A 26,745-nucleotide genomic window follows, 5' to 3' on the forward strand; every position below is an offset into this window, starting at 1 on the left:
TATTCCTTCTTAAGTGGAGTATTTTGCATTCGTCCGTATTGAATTGCATCCTATTTAATTCAGACCATTTCTCCAGTTTGTCAAGATCCTTTTGAATTCTAATCCTATCCTCCAAAGCACTTGCAACTCATCCCAGCTTGGTATCGTCCACAAACTTTATACGTGTCCTCTCTATGCTACCATCCAAATCATGAATCATTTATGAAGATACTGAATAGGACTGGACCCAGGACAGATCCCTGTCGGACCTCGCTTGATATGCCCTTTCAGCACAATTATGAACCATTAATAATCACTCTGAGTAGTTTTCCAGCCAGTTGAGCACCCACCTTCTCGTAGGTTCACCTAGGCTATATTTCTCTAGTTTGTTCATGAGAAGGTCATACGAGACAGCATTAAATGCCTTACTAAAGTCGAGATATATCCCATCTACTGCTTCCCCCCATCCACAAGGCTTGTTACCTTATCAAAGAAGGATATTAGGCTGTTGTTTTTGAAAAATTCAGGTTGACTGTTACTTATTACCTCATTTTCTTCTAGTGCTTACAAATAAAATGTTTGATTATTTGCTCCATTATCTTTCTGAGTACTGAAGTTAAACTGACAGGTCTTAATTCCCTGGGTTGTCCTTATTTCCCTTTTTATAGATAGGTACTATATTTTTCCCTTTTTCAGTCCTCAGGTATCTCTCCCATCCTCCATGAGTTCTCAAAGTTAATCACTAATGGCACAGAGCTCTCTTCAGCCAGTTCCTTAAGTATTCTAGGATGTATTTCATCAGGCCCCAGTGACTTGAAGACATCTAACTTGTCTAAGTAATTCTTAATTTGTTCTTTTCCTATTTTAACCTCAGATCCCACCCCATTTACACTGGTGTTCACTATGTTAGTCAACTTTTTGGTGAAAACTGAAACAAAAAAGGCATTTAACACTTAGGCCATTGCTACATTTTTTGTTATTGCCTTTCACTTCTCATTTAGTAATGGGCCTACACGGTCTTTGGTCTTCCTTTTGCTTCCCATGTATTTGTAAATGTTTCTTGTTACCATTTATATCCCTAGATAGTTTAATCTCATTTTGTGCCTTGGCCTTTGTAATTTTGTCCTTACACACTTGTGTTGTTTTTTCACATTCATCCTTTGTAATTTGACCTAGTTTCCACTTTTTGTAGGTCTCTTTAGACTTTCAGATCGTTGAAGATCTCTTGGTTAGCCAGGATGATTTCTTACCATACTTCCTATCTTTCCTGTGCATTGGGATAATTCGCTCTTGTGCCCTTAATGATGTCTCTTTAAAAACCTGCCAACATCCCTGATCTCTTTTTTCCCTTAGACTTGCTTCCCACAGGCTCTTACCTACTAATTGCCTGAGTTTGCTAAAGTCTGCCTTCTTGAAGTCCAATGTGTTTATTCTGCTCTTGTCCCTCCCACCATTCCTTAGAATCATAAATGATATCATTTCATGATCACTTTCACCCAAGCTGCCTTTCAGCGTCAGATTCTCAACTAGTTCCTCTCTGTTTGTCAGAACCAAATCTAGAACAGCCTCTCCCCTAGTCGTGTTCTCCACCTTCTGTAATAAAAAGTTGTGTCTAATGCATCCAAGAACTTTTTTGATAATCTGTGCCCTACAGTATTATCTTCCCAACAGATGTCTGGGTAGTTCAAGCTCCCTATCACCACCAAGTCCTGGGTTTTGGATGATTTTGTTAGTTTTTTAAAAAAAGTCTCATCTACCTCTTCTTCCTGGTTAGGTTAGACATTAGGAAAAACTTTCTAACTATAAGGGTAGTTAAGACCTGGAATAGGCTTCCAAGGGAAGATGTGTAATATTCATCACTGGAGATTTTAAAGAACAGATTGGACCTCTCAGGGATGATCTAGGTTTACCTGGTCCTGCCTCAGCACAAGGGGCTGGACTGGATGATTTCTCGAGGTCCATTCCAGCCCTATATTTTTATGATCCTATGATCCTATGCCACTGACAGCCAACAGGACTACAGAATATTGTATGCTGCCGACAGCCAAGAGGACAGTACAATACCGTGCGCCACTGAAAGCCAATGGGACTTGGGCTCCTATATCACTTCAGTGGTTTTGATAATTTCACCCTAATTTTCTAAGGCCCTGAACAATCTCACACTTAAGTCAAAAGAGCTTTGTCAATGCCTCCAACAAGTGCAGGATCAGGTCCCAAATGAAGACCAATGACCAGACAAGCACATACAGTAAGAGGAAAGGGGAGAGATCGAGTATGAAGGCAGGCAGGCAAGAAATGGCAACCGGCAGAGGAAACACTAAACAAGATGTCATTAGGTTAGTATATTTTATTTCATCTTTTAGGGAAGATTGTAGGGTTTAAGACTCCTCACATTACTGCTATTTTTTTAGCACTTTACTTCCCATAGCCTCCTTTTGGACTATCTTCCTGGACAAGGAGGTTTACATGAAACCTCAAGTGCTCCCAGCCAATGCCAGGATAGGAGCAAAGAAGCTCAGGGCAGGAGAATAAGAAACATTTCTCCCCCTAAGTTTAGACCCTTTTGCTATTATTTTAATTAGTTTTAAGCCTGGGGCAGATGAGAAGATGTTGCACAGAGCTGTCGCTGTGCAGGTGTGAGGCATAGCGCTCCTTATTCTTACCCATCTAATTGAACTAACAAGGTATGACTCTTTAAAAGTTATTTTTCCCTTTACCCTAACACTCACTTTTCAGGCACTGGCTTATGTGTGAAGTCTGATATGGGCATTTCACCTGAATGCAATAGGTATTGGGCCCACACCTTTCTCACCTTCGATGGCGATGATTCTGCTGGGGCAGACTCTGGTCGTCTCCGTGGAGGAACAGGAGGAGGACCAGAAGTTTCATCAGAGATTTTGGTAAAGCTTATGGATGACACAGATGCAGATCCTGATGGATATTTAAAAAACAAAAGCCTTCAACATGATGCACTTTATCTGCCCTTTACGCGTTCTGATTGCTTTTAATGACCACTTAATTACCAACAATTTGCTTTTACTGAAATACGAATGCAAAGGAGATAATTCAGCACACCATCATCAGGTCTTTTCTTGCTCATAAAAGAACAGCTGTAAAGTATGGAGATCCTTGTGTGAAGCTAAAGTAAGCTACCCATGAAATATATATTTTATGGGAGGCAGCGTGACCCAGTGGACAGGACAGCCCAGCAGATAGGGCACTGGAATGGAACTCAGGAGATCTGGGTTCTATTCCCTGTTCTGACATTGGCCCGCTGAATGGCTTTTGCTGTGGGCAAGTCACTTCACCTCCCTGTGCTCCTGTTATATTAACCAGAAAATGGGGCTGGTGATATTTATCTCCTTTGTAAAGCATTCTGCGGCATACTGATGAAAACTGCTCTAAAACTAGGTACTATTTTTATTAATTATTATTATTGTAAGTGAACTACAGAATGAGTAGCCCTCTTTGTCTGGTAGTGAATGAAGGGAGAGAGGGAACTGATGTATTTGTATGTCTAGGAATAACTGATGGATTTGGTGGAGGGGAGAATTGTGTGCAATTATTCTTCAATTTCATGCAAACTTTATGTTTTTTTAACTCTACATTTTTCTTGAGAACATTTAGGCAGGTCTGGAGGCATAATACTTCTAAGCTCTTATCTAGTGCAGTGGTTCTCAACCTTTCCAGACTACTGTACCCTTTTCAGGAGTCTGATTTGTCTTGCATATCCCAAATTTCACCTCCAATTAAAAACTACTTGCTTACAAAATCAGACATAAAAATACAATATGTCACAGCACACTATTACTGAAAAATTGTTTACTTTTTCATCCTGTCTGTATAAAATGTTAGTTTGTACTGACTTCGCTAGTGCTTTTTATGTAGCCTGTTATAAAAAAAGGCAAATATCTAACTGAGTTGATGTACTCCCTGGAAGACCCCTGCGTACCCTCAGTGGTACACGTACCCCTGGTTGAGAACCACTGGTCTAGTGCTTTTCATCATCAGATCTCAAAGTGCTTTACAATGAAGGTCAGTATCATTATACCCATTTTGTGTATAGGGAAACTGAGGCACAGGGAGGTGAAGTGACTTGCCCAAGGTCACCCCAGCAAATCTGTGGCCAAGCTGGGAATAGAAATCAGGTCTTCCAATTCCCAGTCCAGTGCTCTATCGACTACACCACACTGCCTCCCTATGAATTAGGCAGAAGAGGTAAATTTTTATCCTCATTGTTCAATAACAGACTACCAGTCAGCCTGTGTACCAACTACAAAACCCTGGTGCATAATTCACCACAAACTTCCCATCTTGGCCATATTTTTTTTAAATGGAAGTTTAGATTTCTGGAGCACAATTCTGCATCAAGGAGTGGTTTGGCAGCAAATTCCATTGCTGCAGCATCATGGAATATGTGGGGCCCTGGATGTGTCCCTTTCCACATTCTGCTCTCCCAGAAACTGGAAGAGAACATGGAATGATGTACAAGCAAGATTCCTAACCTATCCCGTCTCTCACTTGAAAATAAACTTAAAGATAATAGTAATCTAAGTAAAAATGCATTGAAACGGTCTGCCATTATGCAAGGAGGCAAAAACATCTGTAGATAGATCACTTTGGTCCTTCAAATTTGCTATATCAATTTACATCACAAAATAGGACAAACACATTTGTGACTGTCCTCATTATTTAAATGCACTCCTAGCTTTAGCACCTACTTGAATGAAAAGGACTTGAAGGATCTGAATCAAAGACGCTGCAGACATCTGTAGTACTGGAAGTAGCAGAGGCAGGGGGTGGTGTCAATGGTGTTCGTGGAGAATTTGGTGCAGATGCTGTACTTTCTGACTCACTCTCAGGGATGCGACTGTAACTAATTTTTCTTGGCTCCTGTTGCAGCGGTGTAGGGTGTCTCATGGTACCTGGCCTTGGGTTCGATGGACGAACACCCGGAGATTTGAGGGAATAGCTGTATTTTTTTGGCTGCAGTGATACCAAATATCAATATTGTGCAGTTAGAAACCTTGCAGTGAATTGAAAGTATACATTTTAAAAATCAAATTACCTTCATCTCCATCACAAAATCAGTTAAATGCAGCTCCATCATTATGCATATAAATTCTAAAACAATCTCTGCTGCATTGTGGGAAACATTTTTGAAGTTATTAAGAAAAAAATAAAATCTGAATACTAACAAATCTTGGTGGAGGCTTGGAATTTCGCGGCTCTATTTCTAATGACTTGTTGAACAGATAATCTGTGAATTCTTTCTCCATGCTATTTCCCATTGGATTCAAATTTTCAAAAAACCTCTGAAACACAGGAAGTTTAGGAAGATTACATCGTATAAGTTACTTTCATGGGGCAGATTCTACATACTTTATGATACAAGTAGTCCCAACGGTTTCAAAAGCACTATATAAGTACTATTCAGCAAACGTGAATTACATGAAATTTAACTTAAAAAAAAAATCAGTAAAAATATCAAACGTAACTGACAATCATTTCACAATTTCCGTTACTCTGACAAACTAGGGGCAAGAGCTTGCGAATTGCCAGCACCCAGAAATCCACTGACTTGGGAGGACATCAGTAAAACCCATGTGCGTTACCTCACCTCTCCTTAGGACTTCACTACAAGGAGGAAAACACGGTGTTTTAAGGCCTGTATGTAAGAAATGACTTACAAACAGGGTTGAAAGGGCCAATTTATACTAAAGACTTTTTTTTTCCTTTTTAGGATTTGTAGTAACTTCAATGTAGAAAGGAGAAGTCATATTTTAATACAGCAGAAGAGAAAACTACCTAAATTCTGCTTCTGTCAAGATAGCAACATGTAGGATTTCCACTCATGGATCATGGAAAATGACATAGCTCCTGCAGAGAGCTTTGCTGACCTCTGCCAAGAAAGAACAGGCCAGTAGGCTAAGGTACTGGGAGTCAGTGGATTATGCTGGTCAGCAGATGAGGAGCCTCGTGTACTGCCTGCTACTGCTGGTGTCCTATAGCGCGAAGGGACATCCTGCACTGTGTCACACAAAACCGGAGACCCAGGAGCAAACAGCCTGCTCTACGGATTCCTTTGATTTTCTCTATTAAAATTATTTCTGAACTAATCACCACAAAGAAGCTCTCAATATTTCAGCATAAGAAAATGCAACTTACCCGGATATCAGGTTCGATTCGTAAGCAGTATGGCTGGTTTTGGTACTGCTGGATCTCCCCTGTTATTTCAGCTACTTTCCTTCTCTTGCTGAAGTTTATAAGTTCTTTTCCATGTCGCTTTAGAAATTCAGGGTTGCCTTCTTCTGTTTTCAAGATGTTAGTCAAATAAATTCCTAAAACAGCGAAGAGAATAATTTATGTTTGAATGTTGTGAGGCAATGTAATTTCATTGAGCTGACAGAAGTGGAGAGCTCTAAGTGTTTCCTTCCTCTCACCAGCATTGCCTTATTCATTCTCGGTTCAGCTCTAGCCAGTTACTGATCTGAGCCAAGCCCTGGATAACGGAGATGATGCTTTTTATGCCTGATGTGGCGCTAGCCACTGTCTGCGTATTGCTGGCAGTTTAGTCCATGCTGTGTCAATCTCACCTAATGGTTTCACAGAGATATTGAACAACAAGAGGACTAACGAGAGACCATGGAACCCACAGGAACTCCACAGACGAGGGCACTGGACCTGTGAGGGGGGTCCATCATTGAGTCCTCGGGTGCACGGCTTTTGTAAATGGAAACCATGCTTCACCAACCTATTCACATTCTTTGAGGGGGTCAACAAACATGCGGACAAGGATGATCCAGCTGATACAGTGGACTTGGACTTTCAGAAAGCCTTTGACACAGTCCATCATTAAAGGCTCTTAAGCAAAGTACACAGTCATGGGATAAGAGAGACGTTCCTCTCATGCATCAGTAACTGGTTACAACATGAGTAAGAAAAGGTAAGAATAAATAGGCAAGTGTTCCTAGGGGAGAGAGGCAAATAGCAGGGTCCCCTCCAAGATCTGTAGTGGGACCGGTGCTGTTCAACATATCCATAAATGATCTGAAAAAAGGGGTAAACAGTGAGGTGGCAAAGTTTGCAAACAATATAAAATTACTCAAGATAGTTAAGTACAAAGCAGACTGCGAAGAGTTACAAAGGGATCTCATAAAAGTGAGTGACTGGGCAACAAAATGGCAGATGAAATTCAATGTTGATGAATGCAAAGTAATGCACATTGGAAAATATAATCCCAACTATACATCCAAAATGATGGGGTCTAAATTAGCTGTTACCTCTCAAGAAAGATCTTTGAGTCATTGTGGAGAGTTCTCTGAAAACATCTGCTCAACGTGCAGCAGCAATCAAAAAACTAACACGGTTTGGAACCATTAGGCAAGAGATACATAATGAGACAAAAAATATGATAATGCCACTATATAAATCCATGGTAGGCCCCTGCTTGATGTTCTGGTTGTTCCAGCTCAAAAAAGATATATTAGAATAGGAAAAAGTACAGAGAAGGGCAACAATAGTGATCAGGGGTATGGAACAGCTTCCACGTAAGGAGAGATCAAAAAGACTGGGGCTGTTCATCTTAGAAAAGAGACAACTAAGGGGGGAATGTGATACAGGTCTATGAAATCATATATTGTGTGGAGAAAGTGAATAAGGAAATGTTATTGACCCCTTCACATAACACACAAACCAAGTGTCAAACAATTAAATTGATAGGCATCAGGGATAAAACAAACAGAAGGAAGTACTTCTTCACACAATGCACAGTCAACCTGTGGAACTCACTGCTACGGGATGTTTTGGCCTTCACAAGTATAACTGGGTTCAAAAAGAATTAGATAAGTTCCTGGAGAAAAGGTCCATCAATGTCTATTAGCCAAGATGGTCAGAAATGCAACTCCATGCTCTGGATATGCATCCGAAGAAGTGGGCTGTAGTCCATGAAAGCTTATGCTCTAATAAATTTGTTAGTCTCTAAGGTGCCACAAGTACTCCTGTTCTTTTTGCGGATACAGACTAACATGGCTGCTACTCTGAAATCCATGCTCTGGGTATCCCTAAACCTCTGACTGCCAGAAGCTGAGATTGGACAACAGAGGATGGATAATTTGATAATTGCCCTGTTCTACTGATTCCCTCTGAAGCATCTGGCACTGGCCACTGTCAGAAGACAGGATACTGGACTAGAGGGACCATTGGTCTGACCCAGTATGGCCGTTCTTATGTAGCAAACACAGAGGATTCAGACTCGGGCAACGTGGAGGTAAGAAGGAACTAGAGAGGCATCAGTCCATGCTGTCCTTTATACACTTGGTTTGGAGCACGAGACAAACTACTTTGCATGCGTAGACCAATGGACACCGCTTACTAAAAATTTCCAGACTTGGGCACATGGTGCCCAGGCCTATCTGTGTGTGGAATACACATAGCAACCATCACTCGAAGAATAACCATCGTTATTCCAAGTAATGTGCACATTACAAGGATACCATCGACTTCAGAAAAAAATCATATTTCTGTCTAAATGGTCCTTTAAAAAACACTTTTTTCCCTGCAAGCAATACCTAAAGTCAGTAGAACAGATTAGAAAAAATACTTCTCTCTTTTTCCCCAGTTGTTTACTTTGTGGTCAGTTAATTCTTTCCTCTGCATATTCAGTCATATTGCCCGTTTGTGTGGATCTTTCACACAGTAGTAGGGGAGATGAAATGTTTTACAATCAGACAGCTGAAACTAAGTTTAGCTCCTTTTAAAAAAAACTGACTAGACTTCAAGCTCACGGTGATCCTTTAAAATACACTTCTCACTTCTGCTTGTATTTCTGTAGAGTGCTTCAGCTCAATCTTTGTAAAACACTGACATTTCTTTTATACTGTTCATCCTGAATCAAACCTACTTACCAAAGAAAGGCACACATGGAGGATTAATGGACCTGAGTTTTGCCAAATATTTCTTATAGTGATCCTCACTCAATTCATGAGCTTCTTCTAAAATCTTTTTCTGTCGACTTGGAATTTGCTGAAAAGATATACAGATCGGTTAATGAGGAGGGGATTGTGGTCCAGTGCCCCATCCACAAGACTAGGACTGACAGCTGACACTGCCTTGTTGTGTGACCTTGGGTAAGTCACAGGCCCAGATTTTTAAAGGCATTTACATGTTGCTGTAACAGCATAAATCAGTTTGGTGTTGTAATGCTCAGCACAGCAACATCTCAATACCCTTAAAATTCTGGCCCTTACCCTCTTTGGGACTCAGTTTCCCCATCTAAAAAATGGGATACTAACACTTTGAGATCTAGAGATGAAAAGAGCTATATGGGTATACAAGAATCAGGACATTGAACCTCCAACCAGGTCAGCTAGGGCTCTTACAAAAGCCTGACTTTCATACATATCCCTCAGCCCCTGACCATAATCTTGCTATTATAGTAGCTAAGTAAATTATTGATGTGTGCAGCCTTGATTTCCTCTCAATCATAATATTCGCAGCATACCTCTAAAATCTTTAAATCCTGCCAATACCTATGGAAAATTCAGTTACGCACCCACATGTCAGTGAGGGTCAAGCAGCCCAATTAACTGGGTATGGATCCTATGCTAAAGTATATGGAGGGAACCTGCTAGGAGATGCAGATTATTTTCCTGTTTCCTGAAGCTGGCGTGTTCCACCTCTTTCCCCAGACACTCACTGCTCTGATCAATCTGCCTATGCCTTTCTGATAATCATCTTTTATTTTCAATCTTGCCTGTTTCTGGTTTCAGGGAGTGGGCTCTGGTGATTTGCCATGTCTTTCTGCCTTGCTCACCACTGAATTCACTTTGGGGACCCCTGAAATTAGAGGTAACTACCTCTGACATTAAATAGAGATTTATAGCTATATTTTACACTCTCATTCAATCTTCCACAGGTGATTTTACTTCCCTTGGGAAAGCCAGAGACACTGTACTATTTGCGGTGCAGCCTGCATATTGTTGAAGTATTCGCTTTTCCTGCTTTGTACACAGTAGTCCTTGCCAATGGTTCAGTTGATCTGCTACATCAAATGATCCTACACTGAGGACTAAATCCTCAGATGATGCAAATAACGGAAGTCATAATTGGAGGAGTTCAGAGGACTAGGTACAGCACTACAAATAGAACTATGCACACATGTGCAGTACATCTGGGGATTCACCATCACTGGTCTTTTCCCTCCCCAACAACTCAAAAGTGATTGAAGGAATTTTAGTAAAACTTTTCAGAAACATTCATCTTTGGTCAGAGATTCAGCCCAAAAGGCAAAAGTTGTAGAAAACTGTAAGCATCTGAAAAATAAGGAGTTATAATAGTGATCGTTTTGCAACCTTTAACTATAGTATTTGCTGTCACTGACCCTGTAATAAACCAGCATTTTTTAGAAAGTCTAACAATGAGCTATGACAAATTTCCTTCAGTTTTGAGTGTTGGTGCAGCTATTCTTCCATATTTTTCATTAACTGTTTCCCCTTATTTGTAATATTTCTGTATTGAATATTTTTTTTAAAAATTTCAGTTGAAAAGTTTTTCTTCATCTTCCTTTTAAGACACTGTTCTTTCTCTGTTTATTTCAGGTTTTTAACCCTCATCCATCTCTCTGCTTGATTCTTTCACTCTAGTTTTCTGCTTTATTCTCCTCAGCCCCTTCTAGTCTCTCCTCTCTGTCTTGTGATTGGCAGTGTCTGTGCCCAGACAGTGTGAATGCGGAGTACAAAAGCAAAGGCTCCTTCAAAGCCCAAGAGCCCTTTACCACCCTTAATGTGCTACTGAAAGGAGAAGCATTTATAGTAACAGAATGTAACTTAACTGTTACAGTTTCTAGATTGAAAACTGAAAACATTGTAACTTACCTCAAATGTGTGATCCAGTCTATACACAGGTGAAGAGTTCATAGCACTCACAACTTCAAGAACACCATTGAAATTATTTAGCTCTTGAAAAACTTGCAGGATCTCAATTATCCGACTCACTACAATTACTCTTTCCTCTAGGTTTTCTGTTTCTACGATGCATCTAAGTACACAAGCAGAACGCTAATTTTGTAGAAATAAAACAGAGCCAGAACTCTGCCACGCAACAAAGATTCAGCTATAGCACAAAGTGTACCATTTTGAAATGTTTCAACAGATCCAACAAGGCCCACCAAATAACTGGAGGGAGATTTAGAAACATTTAGAACAAGTTCGGTCCCGTTTCTCAGGTTAAAAAGCTGGGAATATTAGAAGTAGGCTTCAAAGGATTAGATTTTTATCAATAAAAGTTGATAAACACTGATTGCAACATATACACATAAACCAACACAAAAATATTTCCATTGATGATGATAAAAGTTTATAGACAGGCAAAGCAAGAAAAATGCTGCTTGAGAACTTAGAGTTTGATTTAAGGACATTTACTTTGTGTATTTTGACATGTGATGTTGACAATTTTGTTTTAACAGTTATAAAGCTTTAACTATCTGAATCCCAACATCTACTATCATTAAATAATTATTGTCTGACACCCCCTTTGTCTGACCCTTGCAAAATTTTCCACAATTGTGAAAGTTTAAATAGATAAAAATTAAAAAAAAAAAAAAAAAAAAGCTTAAAACCCATAATTTTGTGCGACTGTGAACATTTTTTTCGTTTTTTAAATCAAAACCAGTGCTTAAAAATACACATATTTTCTGTCGAAATTAAAAAAAAAATTAAAATCAAATTCTGCCAAGCCTACTTACAAGTAGTTGTTCTCAGAGGCAAACGGAAACATTTAGCCATTGCCCGAGTAGAGGCTTCCCCAAGGCAAAATTTCTCCTCAGGTTACCTCTCAGGAAGTATCTGAATGAACTATATAGATACACTAACATTCCAGAAGTAGAGATTTAAAAAACAAACAAAAAAAACCCCTTACTTTTCAAACCACAAAGTGAGATTAGTGGTGTGCCGTATCATTTTGAGAAGGTTGGGAGAATTAATTTCTTTATCTTCCTTGGTCCACACACTTCCAACTAGTTCTGATGGCTGCACAGCTCTAAAATAATAATAATAATAATAAAAAAAAATAAAATAAAGCACAATAATATAAAACTTCTAAAAAAGACTACCATTATTCCAAAAAAAGTCTTAATTAACAACCTAGCACACAACATGTGTCAAGGGGATATGCCAATAGTGGGGGATCTGTACAGAGGGCCTGCAGAAGTAATTTTGGGAATATTTTGGGTTTGTGTAATAAAGTGGTATAGTAAATTCAGTTTTTAATGGAGGAAAAATACCTGTAAAGATCTGACTCGAGTAAAGTGAGCTGTCGAGCAATTTCTATTGGGTGCAAAGTGAGCAAGTCAAAAGTTTCTGGCTGTCCTGGCTTGCTTATATGCCACTCAATTGCAGGAGGTGAACTTTCAAAAGTAATATTGTGGCTTGGCCCAATGGCTTGTGCCTGCTTTTTCCGGTAGATTATCTTTGTGATTGATTCAACCCATTTCTTCATAGCTTTACCTGGAATAAAGAGACATCATTAATATTTCTTTAACCCTTTTAATTCTATGTTTCTCCAAAGAGGTCAATGTCATTTTTTAAAATCTCCATGTTACAAACATTATGCCTCAATACTCTGAGGTAGGTAAGCATTCTCCCCAATTCACAGAAGGGCAAACAAACACAGCAGGGTTTCACTCACACAAAGCCAAGCAGCGGCAAAGCTAGAAATAGTAGTAGGAGCCCAGTGATCCTGGTAATATCATGTACGTAATTCCTTCTGAATTAATGGGAGTTTCACACAGGGAACCGAAGGGAAAACTGGACTCCAGGAAAAAACAGTTACTAACCTTTTCTGTAACTCTTGTTCTTTGAGATGTGTTGACCATGTCCATTCCCTTCAGGTGTGTGCATGGCCAGCATGCTAGTGTTGAAGATCCCTCCATTAGTGTTACCTGTTGGGCAGAGCCGCCCTCAGCCTCTCTCACTTCCTTCTTATCAGACAGACACCAATAAAGAGGGGAAGGAAGGTGCGTTGTGGAATGGACATGTGCAACACATCTTGAAGAACAGCAGTTACAGAACAGGTTAGTAAGCATTTTTTCTTTGAGTGATTGCACATGTCCATTTCAAGTCAGGTGACTCACAAGCATTACAAACTGGAGGTGGGATCAGAATCTACCTAAATAATGATTAAAGGACCACACGTTCAAATCTGCCATCATCTCTAGACTGCTGAAAGATGGCATAATGAGATGCAACAGTATGAATTAATGACCAATTTGCAGCTCACCAAATGTCCTGTACAGGCACATGAACTAGAAAAGCTCAGAAGCTGCTTGTTATCTTGTTGAATGTGCCAGCACTGTGCTTGGCAGAGTCACAATGTGTCAGAGCACAAAAGTATGCCGTAGGAAATCCATAATGATTATTCTTTGAAATGAGACCCTTCAAGCTGTCTGCGACTGCCACAAACAGCTGTGAGGACAATCTAAACAGTTTCTTCCAAGGAGAAAGCTAATACTCTCCTGACAGTCAATGCATGGAATCTCTCCTTGTCCTTATGAGAATGAAACTTATGAAAGAAGGTCGGTAAGTATATTGGCTGATTGATTTGGAAGTGTGCCATTACTTTGGTCAGAAATTTTGGATGCGGGCTTAAGTACACTTTGTCTTTGTAAAAGACTGTATAAGGTGGGTCGGACACCAGGGCTTGCAATTTTCCTACTCTCTGTGGAGAGACAATCGTCACCACAAAGTTCACTTTCATTAAAAGATGAAGTAACGAGCAGGTAGCCAACAAATCAAAGGGAGGACCCATCAGCCTTAATAACACCAGATTTAAGTCCCAAGGAGGGATAGGATACTCCACTTGGAGAAATAAAGGGTTCAGACCCTTTAAGAACCTGAGTGACACTGGTTTGAAGAATACAGAGCAATCTGCAACTGGAGGGCGGAAAGTGGAGATAGCTGCTAGGTGAACTCTGATGGAAAGACCTCGATGTGTCAGCTGTAACAAATAGTCCAGGATATGCTGTATAGGAGCCCAGCATGGAGAAACACCTTTCTGCTGAGACCACAAGAACTGCTTTCACTTCAACAGGTAAGTGTACCTAGTAGGTGGTTTCTTGCTATTCAAAAGAATGTTTTGTACATTTCTTGGACAGACCTCCTGAGGTACTTCCCACAGAATATCCAGGATGTAAGATGAAGAGTCACTGGTTAGGATGCAGGAGGTGACTGTAGTTCTGAGAGATCAGGACTGATTCTGGAGGTTATGTCAGCGGAGCCCAAGTTGAGAGACTCAGCAGAGTGGAGAACCAATATTGGGAAGGCCCCACTGGTGTTATGAGGATTGTACGAGCATGATCCTGCTTGATTTTTAATAATATTCTGGGGAGGAGAGGAACTGGAGGGTAAGCATAGATGAGTTTGTCCTTCAGGGTAACAGAAAAGCATCTGTCAGGGATGCTGGATTGCGACCCACTCTTGAGGGAAAAAAAAAGAAAAAAACCACCCTGCTGACACTTTCAGATGTGACCAGTTGTAAACAGGTCTACATGGGGAACCTCTATGCTTGAAAAATGACTCTTACTATATCTGGCTGGAGATACTACTCATGGCGACGGGTGAAAGACCTGCTCAAGCCATCTGCTAACGTGTTCTGAATACCCAGACGGGGTTTGGGGTGAACTGTATTGGTGATACAAAACTCCCAAAGCTGTATTCCCTCTTAGCACAGGAGATTCCATCTGGCCCCTCCTTGTCTGTTCACGTAGAACATTGCTGCTGTATTGTCCATAAGAACTAGGAAATTTCTTCTTTTCTGCGGGGAAGGAAAGTGTGACAAGCTAAGTAGCGAGCTCTCAACCACCTCACATTTATGCGGAGAGCTATCTATCTCTTGGCCAGACCAGAGACTCCCCAGGTGGGTTCCCCAAACTAGGGAAGAAGCGTCTGTAACCGGAGTCAACGTTGATTGTAGAAGAACAAAAGGAACTCTCATATGTACATTGGCTGGATACACTCACCAGTTCACAGAGCTTAAGACTGCCTCTCAGTCCTACTGGCTGTAGATGGCAATGAAGCTGTTTGCCACAACACCTTTGTGGGTTCCAGAATATTCTCATTTATGGAGCAAGCCCCTCAGGAGGCCCTGCTGACCCCAAAATGTCCACCAATCTGTGCATGCTTCTCTGAACTACTTCTACCTGTAATTCCAGGGAGGAAGCAACCCTCTTCAACAGAGGTGGAACCTCCCTTTACAACTCCACTGGAGGAACCACCAGGCCAGAGACTGAGTGATGCCTTGGTACTGGGCGTCAGCCCCCAGACAAGTGGAAACCAAAATATACACCAAGAACAATACTAAATAAATTAAAACATATCTAAACTAACTATAAAACTTCTAGACGAGTACCAACTACATATACTAGAAAAACAAATTCCCAGCAAGGGGAAAAAAAACCACTTGTAAGAGCAAGCTACCATGCTCTGACTACTTTCATGAGTGGTAAGAAGGAATGGAGGGAAGGCTGGGGGCTGCTCTACCCTTCATAACATTGAGCAGTAGTATGAGGTAGCAAAGGGCATACGTCCTGCGCTGACAGGTATCGCTAAGGGAAAAATCTACGACACTAGTGCACTGGGTGCGCACACACCTCAAGTGGAATGGACACATGCAATCACTCAAAGAACTCCCGCATTGCCCAGTCTTATGCTCTGTCCACAAGACCAAAGATTTCCAAACCGGCCAGTCTACAGAATTCACTGACAGTCCACAGTGAACTGATAGCTTGGTCTCTTCCTGTTTCAAACTGCTAAATATACATTAAACACTTTCCTAATATAACCTTTTCCTGTATGCAACAGCTGTAGCTGCCACAGGGATGTTTCATTATTAAAAATGAATGGGGAAGGTTTGCTACACAATTATGAACTGGAGTGGGGGCAGCCTATGTAATAACCTCTCAAAATGTGGTCCACACTGTGAAACAGCCTGAGAATCCCTGCTCTAGAGTACACTGTTTCCTCCGTTAAGCTTTTATGAAAGTTACTCCCAACTATAGTTTAAGGGATTTCCCCCAATAAGCAGGTGACCAAAGACTATTTTGACCTGCTTTCAAAACTAACCACTCAGTTGCTGGCAATTTTCAATTATATCAATTCATTTTCAATATAACTAGAATAATATTTTTGCCATCAGAGTTAAGTAACATGGATCATATTTTTCTGAATAGGCACCATATTTTTGGGAATGAAAATAGCAGTTGATTTTTAAATAAAGGTTTATTCAGGTTATTCACTGAGTAACATAAATCATCGTAAGCACCCAACATTTCATTTTCCTTCATCCACTGACTGCAAGGAAGCATCACCACATAATAAAGATGTCTAACACTGGACATATTCTAAAATGCTGATATCTATTGTAATCATAAATACCTCTTACTGTCCCAATGAATTCTTCCAATCGGTGCAAAAGATCTACATCTCTCTCAAAGTCATAGAAGTGGTGCTCTACCCAGTGTCGGCATACATTTAACACTCTACAACATTAAAGGAGAGATTATAAAGTCTTTGTGGGAAGAGACTGTCTGTTAGTCTGTCTGACAATGCCTAGCACCATGGCTTAGATGGGATCTCCCGACCCACCAGCAGCTTACCCTGACGGCCAGGAGCCAAACTTTGCCAACCCCTGAAATATAGGGTCGGCTTATGAAAGGGTCATACAGTTTTTGCTATTTTTACCTAACCATCTTGGGGGAGGGGGGGGGTCAGCTTATAAACAAACGGGTAATGAACGAGTATATACGGTATATATTAATTTCACCTGAAAGCTCTGAATAATGCTGTCAGTTAGAAAACAATGTTACTTACTTAGGTCACATCTACATTAGGAGTGCCTTGCTGGTACAGATGTAGCAATATACTACACTGGGAAAGCACCTCTAGAGTGGATGCAGCTTATACTGGCAAAACTGAGGGCTTGTCTTCACAATGGAGCTAAAATCGGTGCTGCTGCAATTGATGCAGCGGCATCGATTTAGCGGGTCTAGTGAAGCCACGCTCAATTGATGGAAGAGAGCTCTCCCATCGATTTCTGTACTCCACCTCAACGACAGGTGGAAGCAATGTCGGTGGGAGAGCATCTCCCGTTGACATAGCGGAGTGTGGACCCCGTGATAAGTAGATCTAAGCTACATTGACTTGAGTTACGCTACTAACGTAGCTCACATTACGTAGCTTAGATCGACCCGCAGCTGTAGTGTTGACCAGGCCTGAGATTTTGCCAGCATAGCTTATTATAGCTCCCTGAGTGAAACAAGCTACACAGGCAAAAGTGCAGGTTTGCCAGTATAACTGAGTCTACAGTAGCCTTACTGCTCCATCCCTCAAGCCAGTAGAAGCACAGATTTCAGAAAACCCATTAGGAAGCATTAGTGCCTAATCTGCATTGTAGCATTCTAGAACCTAAAACTTTATAAAAGCTGACCCCTTAACCTGTCCTCACTTCTCTATTTCAGAGAGTCTTCAGAAGGATTCCGAAGTATACCGAAGGTGGGAGGGATCAGTTTGCATCTGCAGAGACAATACATTCAGAAAACTCCATTTATAAGAAAATATTTTTTTTTTATTATCCAATGAGTTATGTACTGTAAAGAAAGGAGCTTTGTGGTTCTATAAATGTTTTATAAGCCGAATCAATGAAACTGAGGATGCGTTACTAGGTGGGAATCAGGTTCCCGATTGCTGTGATGCAAACTAGGCGTAAGTGCCCCCTCATAGCTCTACCACTTTGTCAGTAGCTCTGTGGCTCATGAAGAATGACAAGAAACTCCTTGTGGGAATCTGCAGAGGCACTCTACGAAGGAGAAGCTTTATCTGCATTTCTCTAATACTCACCGCAGCTGCACAGGTTGTATATATTCTTTCCTAAATCGTTTCAACTCTGCACTAAGAGGCTGATCTCCATTCTCCATAGCTATACGATCAGCTTCTGTTGGCTCAGGCTCTGGAATTTCAAACCTAGCATGGGACAAACAACGAAGTCTAAAACTTTACATTCATTTAAATGATGTATATGGGAACCAGTAATTTGTAAAGTAAAAAACCTCTCTCAGAACATGCACTAACAAAACTATTAAGAGTTTGATTCAATTGAAGATACCTCTGCTTTCTCCCCTACTAGTCAAAAAGTTTAGAGGGTTTCCATTAAATCAGGCCCTTACCAGTTAGTAAGTGTAGAGCAACCACTTACTAAATTGGAAATAATAATAAATTTATCTTATGTCACTACATAAACAAAATAAAATAGAGGATATCAACACAGTCACAGTATGTGCCAATACAGACTGCAAAATGACAAAACCTTTGGGGCAAGATCCTCATCTGGTGTAACTCAGCGTAACTCCACTGACTTCAATCAATCTTTTGGACTTCATAATCCTTGGATTTGAAAACTTTTAAGAGAGACCAGTGACAAAAATTGAAACCATCTTTTTAAAATGTTAAATTTTAAAATAAAAACATTTTTTTAATCCTACACCACATTAAAAAAAAAGAAAAAAAAGGAGAGAGATCCCTCCTCATATGGACCAGTGCAGCAAGCACTCCAGTGAAGATACAAAAAAGTCACATACCTTTCTATCAGAAGACTCAATAGTTCTTGAGGTTTGCAAAAGGATCTATATGTCGTGAGAAACGTCCGAACAAAATTTGGGTCTAGGGGATACACAAAAAAAGCATTGCTTTCATGTCAACGAATTTGCTATTTATAATACTTCACAAGGATTCAAAGTGAATGGTTTTCTTTAAACTTAAGTGTACTTGAAAACACTCAGACTATTAATGGATACCTGTTATACAGTACACTCAACATTTCCTGGTTATTTTAGTGACAATTTAGAACTTTTGGGCATGGCAATAGAAGGCAGAATGAATAAAATCAATTTTAACTGCATTTTAAAATTATTCACAAAAAACACTTATTTTTCCTCTCTCAATTATTAAAAGAACTGGAAAAATTCTTACAATGTTGCACTTAGTGCATTTTTATAAATGCACATAAATATATGCCATTTTATGAGTGAGTCATCTAGTCCAACACCCTATTTATGACAGTGACCAGTGCTAGATGTTTCAAAAGAAGCGGTCAGAAACCCTATAATGGGCCATTATGGAATAATCACCACCCCTCCATCAAGCTCTCTCTAGAACACCCCCATGCCACTAACCCTGCTTTGTTGTAGAATGGTAGAGGTGTTACCTGCCCACTTCACCCCAAATGGTCTCTCCTAACATGTGTTAACTCCTTATCTGTTCCACCTTGTATTTAGCTGTGACACTCTGAATACCTTTCCCAGACCTGAAGAAGAGCTGTGTGTAATTTCAAAAGCTTGTCTCTTTCATCCACAGAAGTTGATCCAATAAAAGATGTTAATTCACCCACCTGTCTCCTTAATAAGATAGTCATGCAAATAATGAAAATAGGGGATTTCCCTTTACTCAGTATGGGATGAGAATGTCATTTTTACAGAGCTGAACTGCACTTTTACACTTAAAGACAAAACCTTTCAAACTTGAATGCCAAACAGTAGGTGTTTACATCCAGAACTAGGGGAGCACTTGAATTTTTAGATGCCAAACAATGGGAGTTTCAGGCAGTCAGCACATGTGAAAATCAGGCCCCCTATTTAGATGCCTGACTTGGCTCCAAACTCAGAAACCACGAACAAAACTATTTAACTACACCTCTACCCCGATATAATACGAATTCAGATATAACGCGGTAAAGCAGTGCTCCAGGGGGGCGGGGCTGCGCACTCTGGTGGATCAAAGCAAGTTCGATATAAGGCGTTTAGATTTTTTGGCTCCCAAGGACAGCGCTATATCGGGGTAGAGGTGTATTTGTCTATAAGTAGTAGTGTTTCCACAGAATGATTTTCATTATATATTATTAAAACACACAATGTGTACCCTAAACATGTTTTGTTTAAACCAAAGAGTAGAATGCCTCCACATCATTTAAAAATGTCCTGGCTATTCTCCATCTGAATCATAGCTATTGTTATTTACATTAGAATTTGAGATCAGTGTTTAGAGCCACAGAATCCACAGCAGCGTAGTTCCATTTGAGGTAAATATAGCAAAACAAATCTAACTTTTTTTTCTTCCAGTTTCTGATTACAGGTGTTATCTTACTAACAAAATCAGTGGCTTAAAAATAATGTATATTATATAGCTAACCAATTTGTATTTTTTTTTTTTTTTAAACCTACAGACAACTCCACTTAGTCAGGATGTCCGCTCATGTGATAATTCTCCCTTCAATACAGCCAATTTAAAAACTAAAAAAGAACAATAACTTATTCTACAAGGATTTATAAATAATCACCCTTGAATTCCTTAAGAAAGGAAACGGACACTATGCTGACGCACAAATACTCTTAACATATCAAAGCTTTAAAAATAGAACAGCACTGCCCTATAGATAAAAAACTTGCCAGGACTTTCAAAACGAGGAGCCCCTAACCTTAATGCTCTTACACAAACATCAGGAAAAGGAGGGGGGAGAGAGACACACACAAACAGATTTAAGCAAACAGGGTCAAATGGTCTCCTTTAGTGTTTAAACTCTGTGGAAAAGGGCTTGATGTAGGGGAAACGTCTCCATGCAGAGATGTATCGAACTGTCCCATTACAGGGAGGATGCAGTGGTTTGCCATCCATGCCTCAGGGAAAAGGCTGTGGGGCCTGCCTCCAAACCTGGTGAATCCCCGGAGGCCTGTGTCATTACACTGGCTCTGGCCACTGGTGGGTGCCTGACTCCCTGGCAGTACTACGCCATTGCAGCTGCTCTACCAGAGATTTCACCTTGGTGCCAGTGGAAACATTTTTGCAGATAAGTCAATGTAGCCTGGGGGACAGGCAGGTCCACCCCAGTACATGAAATCCTGCATAATCAATCATTATGGACCTCTGATTGCAAAAAAAAAAAAATGAGATCTGATATTTGATTTTGCCTCAGATCATTCAGGTCTTGCAACTAATTTCGCTACACTGCTGTTACTTAGAGTACACTGCATTTATGTCACGTTGGAGTGCCAGGCCCAGCTACACAATAAAAGCCTGCTTTATAGGATGTAAGACCTTCGGGGCAGGAACCAAATTTTTGTTTTGTGTTTGTAAAGTTCCTAGCTCAATGGGATCCTGGTCCATGCCCAGGGCTCCTAGGCACTACAAATAATAAATAATAATGCTCACAGCTAGAGAAGTTACACCTTTAAGTTGAAGCGCTAAGAGATGTGTGTGCAGCAGTTGCACTGTTTGAGAAAAGGTGTGATCGTGCAATAAGAGACTAACATAATGCATATGCACAAAGGTGCAGAGTTAAGGTTGAACACACAATTTTTAAACTTCTCTTAACAGAATTTTATGTATGGTAGGGTTACCATACGTCCTCTTTTTCCCGGACATGTCCGGCTTTTCGGCAGTCAAACCCCCGTCCGGGGGGAATTGCCAAAAAGCGGAACATGTCCGGGAAAATGGCGGCTCTATTTAAGAGCCGGGCTGCCCGAGCGCTACCGGCTTCGGGCAGCCCCGTGCCTCCGGACCCTGCACCGCCGGAGCCCGGGAGGGGAAGTGCCCGGCTGGGGGCGCAGGGTCTGGAGGCACGGGGCTGCCCGAAGCCAGTAGCGCTTGGGCAGCCCAGCTCTTAAACAGAGCGGGGGCGGCTGGAGCCTCCAGCCCCCGGGGCTCTGTGTAACTGACCCAGTGTCAGTTACACAGAGCCAAAGAGGAGAAAAGCCTCCAGCCCCCGGGGCTCTGTGTAACTGACACAGTGTCAGTTACACAGAACCCCAGCCGCTGGAGGCTCTGTTTAAGAACCGGGCTGCCCGAGAGCTACCGGCTTCGGGCAGCCCCCTTGCCTCCGGACCCTGCGCCCCCAGCCGGGCACTTCCCCTCCCGGGCTCCGGCGGCGCAGGGTCCGGAGGCACGGGGGCTGCCCAAAGCCGGTAGCGCTGGGGCAGCCCGGCTCTTAAACAGAGCCTAAGAGGAGCAGAGCCTCCAGCTGCGGGGGCTCTGCTCCTCTTCGGCTCTGTGTAACTTATACAGTGTAAGTTACGCAGAGCCGCCGGAGCCCCGGAGGGGAAGTGCCCGGCCGGGGGCACAGGGTCCGGAGGCATGGGGGCTGCCCAAAGCCCGAGCGCTACCGGCTTCACGGTTTGCTGGGCAGCCTCCAGACCCTGCGCCCCCGGCTGGGCGCTTCCCCTCCCGGGCACCAGCTGCGCTGGGGAAGCGCCGGCTGGGGGCGCAGGGTCTGGGGGCTGCCCGGGAAACCGTGATGCTGGTAGCACTGGGGCAGCCCTTTCCCCCTGGCTGGGAGTGGGAGGGAGGAGGGGGCGGAGTTAGGGTGGGGGAAGGGGCGGAGTTGGGGCGGGGCTAGGGGTGGGGAAATGGGCGGGGCCATGGCCCGTGGAGGGTCCTCTTTTTTTATTTATGAGATATGGTAACCCTAATGTATGGTGGGGAAAAAAGTTATACAATCTGGAATAATTTGGCTAGATGTCATCAGAATGTGCTTTCTTAGGCACCTGAGTAGGTCTTGTAAGGTGAGCATATGGAGCCATACTCTCAGCTCACATATCACACACATTATGTAAAGACAATAGGGGCAGAGATACTGCAGAGGATTGCCTCACTCACTCTGCATCTCCTAAAAATGCAGTAAATCACTGCACTCTTTGCAAAGTATGTAAATTCGCTAAAAAGCTGGTGACTCATGCATAGGCATCAAATATGTTCACTGAGACTGGATCTAGTTTCCTATGTCGTAGTACTTCCTGGTTAAGTCACTGAACCTCTGTGTTCCTTTGTTCATCTGAAAAGCATGGCTAACAATGCTTAGCATACACAGTGTTTCTCTCATTCTTGGATTTCAAAGCCCTTTTCAAAGGTGGGAGTGCATGCGTAATTCTGTGGCTGAACTCAGGTCTTTAACTCTAACTCCATGCCTATCACAGTACCTCCCCAGGGCAACGTAGGCAAATCAGTTAATTTTTCTGTCTCAATTGTGTGACCCTGAACAAGCCAAATAACCTCCCTGTGCCTCAGTTACGCCAACTCTAAGCTTTGTTAAATAGGGGTTGTAAAGCACAGAAAATTATTAAGTGCATTTGGTGGAAGAAGTGGACCTAAAAATCAGGACTCTCCTTGGCTACCACCGTATGCTTAGTACTATACGTAGGTTAAGGGGGCATTTTGGTGGGGAATACAGCAAAAGAAACATCTCTTACTAGATCCTGTGTTCCTAAAATAATTTAGAAACTGTTCTTTTTTGGGCAGATAGAACTCTGGAGAGAAGCTCATAGCTCACTGAGCACAAGCATACAAACAGGGAGTCCTACCAAGACTAGGAACAATGCCAAACTTATTAATAACTTGTATCAAATCGTTGTGTATGTGCAAAAGGTGAGTCTCCAGCCAAATCAAAACAAGCATTCACCAGAAAACTCAAAAAAGGTACTTCTCCTTTGGGGCTATTGCCCTTCTAAATACTACCTTCATTTCCCCACTTATTTTAGTGCTCAAACTTTTCAAAACAATGTCACAAAACCAATTCTACTTAAAATGTCTTGGCTTTTGCTCTCAAACACTGCTGAACTGCCATTGCTCCAACTTCCAAAAAATTCACGGGACAGAAACCAAACAAATAACATTTCATCCCCAAAGGCTAAAAGGTTTGAAAAGTTATGAGCAAATGAGAACAGAGACTTAAAATAGCTTTGCTGTAACTGCATCTGGAGTACTAGGTTTATTTATTCAGACCACATTTTAGAAAGATATTAATAAATGCAAGTGCATTCAGAGAAGAGCAATAAAAGTGATTGAGGATATGGAGAGATTCATTTACAATAGAGATTAACAAATGAAATATAGATAACTTGGTTAAATGGTAGCAAGGGGGGGTAGGGGGGAGACTGAAAGCCACCTACAAATATTCAAGGTTCTAATCTTGCAATGTGTAGTGTATCGGTTACTGAAGAACTGGGCACCAAGGATGGAGAGCAATTTACAATAGTTGTAATGGAATGAAATTGAGAAAGGAAAAAATTACAACTGAGTATGAGGAAAAGCCCTCATCACGATATGTATTTTAGGGTATGGAATAGTCTCCGTAGGGAAGAGTTGGAAACACAATTACTTGGGATTTTCAAATTAGACTGGCAAAAACACTGGAAAATGTATTCTAAAGAAAAATTCCATGCTGACAGGGGTTGGATTAAATGACCTAATAAAGGGGGGACCAACCTACAGCCTACCAGAGCACTTCATAAGACCCACGGCCTGCTTCAACACAATATACTAAAACTCAATTCATTAATGTTTTGTCATCATGTTTATACAACTGTGTAAATAGACAATACAGTACATAGAAACAATCAGTGGCAGATTTAGAGTTAGTGGGGCCCTGTGCCAAGCTTCATTTTTGCCCCCCCCAGCCATGGGGGGGAGCACTCTCTCTTCTCTCTTCCCCCCCTTTTTAATTTTTTTCCCTGCATTTTCCTCCTGGGACTCAGGGTGCAGGGTCTGGGTGGGAGTTAGGGTGCAGGAACAGGTTGGGGTGCAGGGTCTGGCCAGGAGTTCGGGTGAGGGAGGGGGTTCAGGGCTGGGGCAGGGGTGTGGAGCATTTACCTGGGGCAGCTCCCGTTTGGGGCAGGGGTTGCAGGTGCGGTGAGTTCAGGTGGCTCTGCTCGTCCTGTGGTTGCCCTGCAGGCACCGCCCCCCGTGGGTCCCATTGGCCACAATTCTCAGAGCCGCCTCCCACCTCCTCCCCCGGCCAGGCAGGGCTGGAACGCAAGGGCCCCTAAAGCCCCGCCCCTTTCTGAATCCAGCCCTGCGAGCAGGGGCTGGAGAACTCAGGAGGAGCAGGGACAACCACGCAGGTGGAGAGAAGCAGCGGTTTCCCCTTCAAAGCGCCGCTTCTCACCGGCCGGCTGCGTGGCTGCACTGTGCTCCTCCAGAATCCTCTGGCCCACGTTCGTAGTGCTCCCGCCACCCGCACCTCCCGCCTGCTCCCCTGAGGGTGCAGGTGAGCCTCCGTCCCTGCTCTCCTGCTCCCCACAGCCCCCCTGCAAGGGCTGCGCCGGTACTGAGCTGCCTGAGTGCCCGACCCTGGGGCCCCTTTTTGTTGTTGGGGGGCGCTGCGCCAGGGCACTGTGTGTTTCATGATAAATCCGCCCCTGGAAACAATCTATCTAAATACATAAAACAAGCTGAACGTAAAATATAAATCAATACAGGTGATTTTAAATCTGATTAAAATATGTAGAATCTGTTTGGCCCACACAAGATTGTGCTAGGGTTTATGTGGCCCTCCTGTTTAATAATGTTGGGCACCACTGACCTAATAGATCTTCTCCATCTGTCAAAGAATCCAACCCCAATCTCTGATACAGCCTTGATACTGATTCCTAGCCTAAACCTATCCAAGCCAAAGAACTGCCATAGCCTCTCCCTGGTGAAACCCAGTCTCTCCAAATGTGTTGGAAAATTCTACTACTGTAACCTCTTTTTCCAATAGGCTCTAAAGTCAGTCTTGGGATTACAAAAATCTATAATACAGGATCTAGCAATAATTGAAAAAAAAAAAAAAATCATCAGGAAACAGAACAGAAAATTCCACAAAAATCCTACCCTCGACTCTTCAGGAAAGCATTGGGTTTTTTTAAAGAAAAGTAAATAATTACATATTTTAAAAAGTCAGAATTATTCAATATAACAACGTTATAAAAATCAAAATATATAACTTTCTGACATGGGGGTGGGGGGAAGCATCCTGATCCCTTGTCTAAATTGGCAAATTACTGAATAGTTTAAAAAAAAAAAAAAAGTGGAGTGTTAAGCACTCAGTTATCATAAATCAGATTAATTTTACATTAAAAGAAAAAAATACAGCACTGAGTTATTGTACTGCATACTGTTTTGACTAATACATGTAAGACTTTAGGTTCAAAAATGAACAAACCAATTTTCAACTCTGTCTTGGGAAGAGACACCTTCTTTAGGAAATTTGCACATTTAAAGCTTTAAAGCAGTAAACAAGAGAACCTGGTTAACATTTCTGCAAATGCAGCACATAAAATATTAAGAAGCAAGGTAACTAGGGGTGAGTGCTATTATGTATCTATCTCTACCAAGTACAGACATCTGTATTAAAAATCCCTAAAGTAGAGTACAGTAGCTTTGTCCCTTTAATAAGCCTTTATACTGAAATTCAGTTAAATTTAAAGCAAGAAACATGCAACGAATTGTTCCTCTGTAACTACTAAACTGATATTATATCTTGCCTCTTTGCTGCGTGTTCATTTCACTAGTTGCCTGTGCAGGCACAGATTGAATTCAAGGTTGTAGTTTTAAAATAGAGAATATAGAAACTCTTTCTGAGCCTGTGGCCCTACAAATATCACCACAGCTTATGAGGTCCAAACAGATAGCAACTCTTGAAGCCTGGAACATACAGGAAGAAGTATTGTGTATGGCCCTGGTCCTGCAAGTACCCATGTATGAGAATAACTTTATGCACATGCATAGTGCCAGTGAGTTCAATGGACTGGGGCCTATATTTTTATGTCTATAGTATTGAGGCTACATAAAGATCTCCTCTCTGGAATCCAGACCCTTAACTCAAAAACAAATTTTATTTCAGAATGCCTTTTGCACTGTAAAGCATGTTGATTAGTTGAGGTTTTATTCAAATTGTCTATTACCCTTTTTAAAA

General features: G+C 41.7%; 1 protein-coding gene across 3 annotated transcripts in view; it reads right to left on the minus strand.

Annotated features, from left to right (window-relative positions):
- Window positions 1-26,745, minus strand: part of SOS1 (SOS Ras/Rac guanine nucleotide exchange factor 1) — an 86,116-nt gene that overhangs the window by 6,725 nt on the left and 52,646 nt on the right. For all 3 annotated transcript variants that reach the window (XM_054022299.1, XM_054022298.1, XM_054022301.1), the window contains 11 exons: window positions 18,605-18,686; window positions 17,868-17,990; window positions 16,407-16,510; window positions 12,260-12,482; window positions 11,896-12,015; window positions 10,854-11,016; window positions 8,886-9,003; window positions 6,148-6,320; window positions 5,178-5,294; window positions 4,701-4,965; window positions 2,792-2,910 (listed from right to left, as the gene is read on the minus strand). In XM_054022299.1, the coding sequence (XP_053878274.1) occupies window positions 2,792-2,910; window positions 4,701-4,965; window positions 5,178-5,294; window positions 6,148-6,320; window positions 8,886-9,003; window positions 10,854-11,016; window positions 11,896-12,015; window positions 12,260-12,482; window positions 16,407-16,510; window positions 17,868-17,990; window positions 18,605-18,686 (1,607 nt within the window). The remainder of the gene's footprint in view (window positions 1-2,791; window positions 2,911-4,700; window positions 4,966-5,177; window positions 5,295-6,147; window positions 6,321-8,885; window positions 9,004-10,853; window positions 11,017-11,895; window positions 12,016-12,259; window positions 12,483-16,406; window positions 16,511-17,867; window positions 17,991-18,604; window positions 18,687-26,745) is intronic.

This window comes from Malaclemys terrapin, chromosome 3, assembly GCF_027887155.1.
Source record: "Malaclemys terrapin pileata isolate rMalTer1 chromosome 3, rMalTer1.hap1, whole genome shotgun sequence".
Classification (NCBI taxonomy): domain Eukaryota; kingdom Metazoa; phylum Chordata; order Testudines; family Emydidae; genus Malaclemys; species Malaclemys terrapin.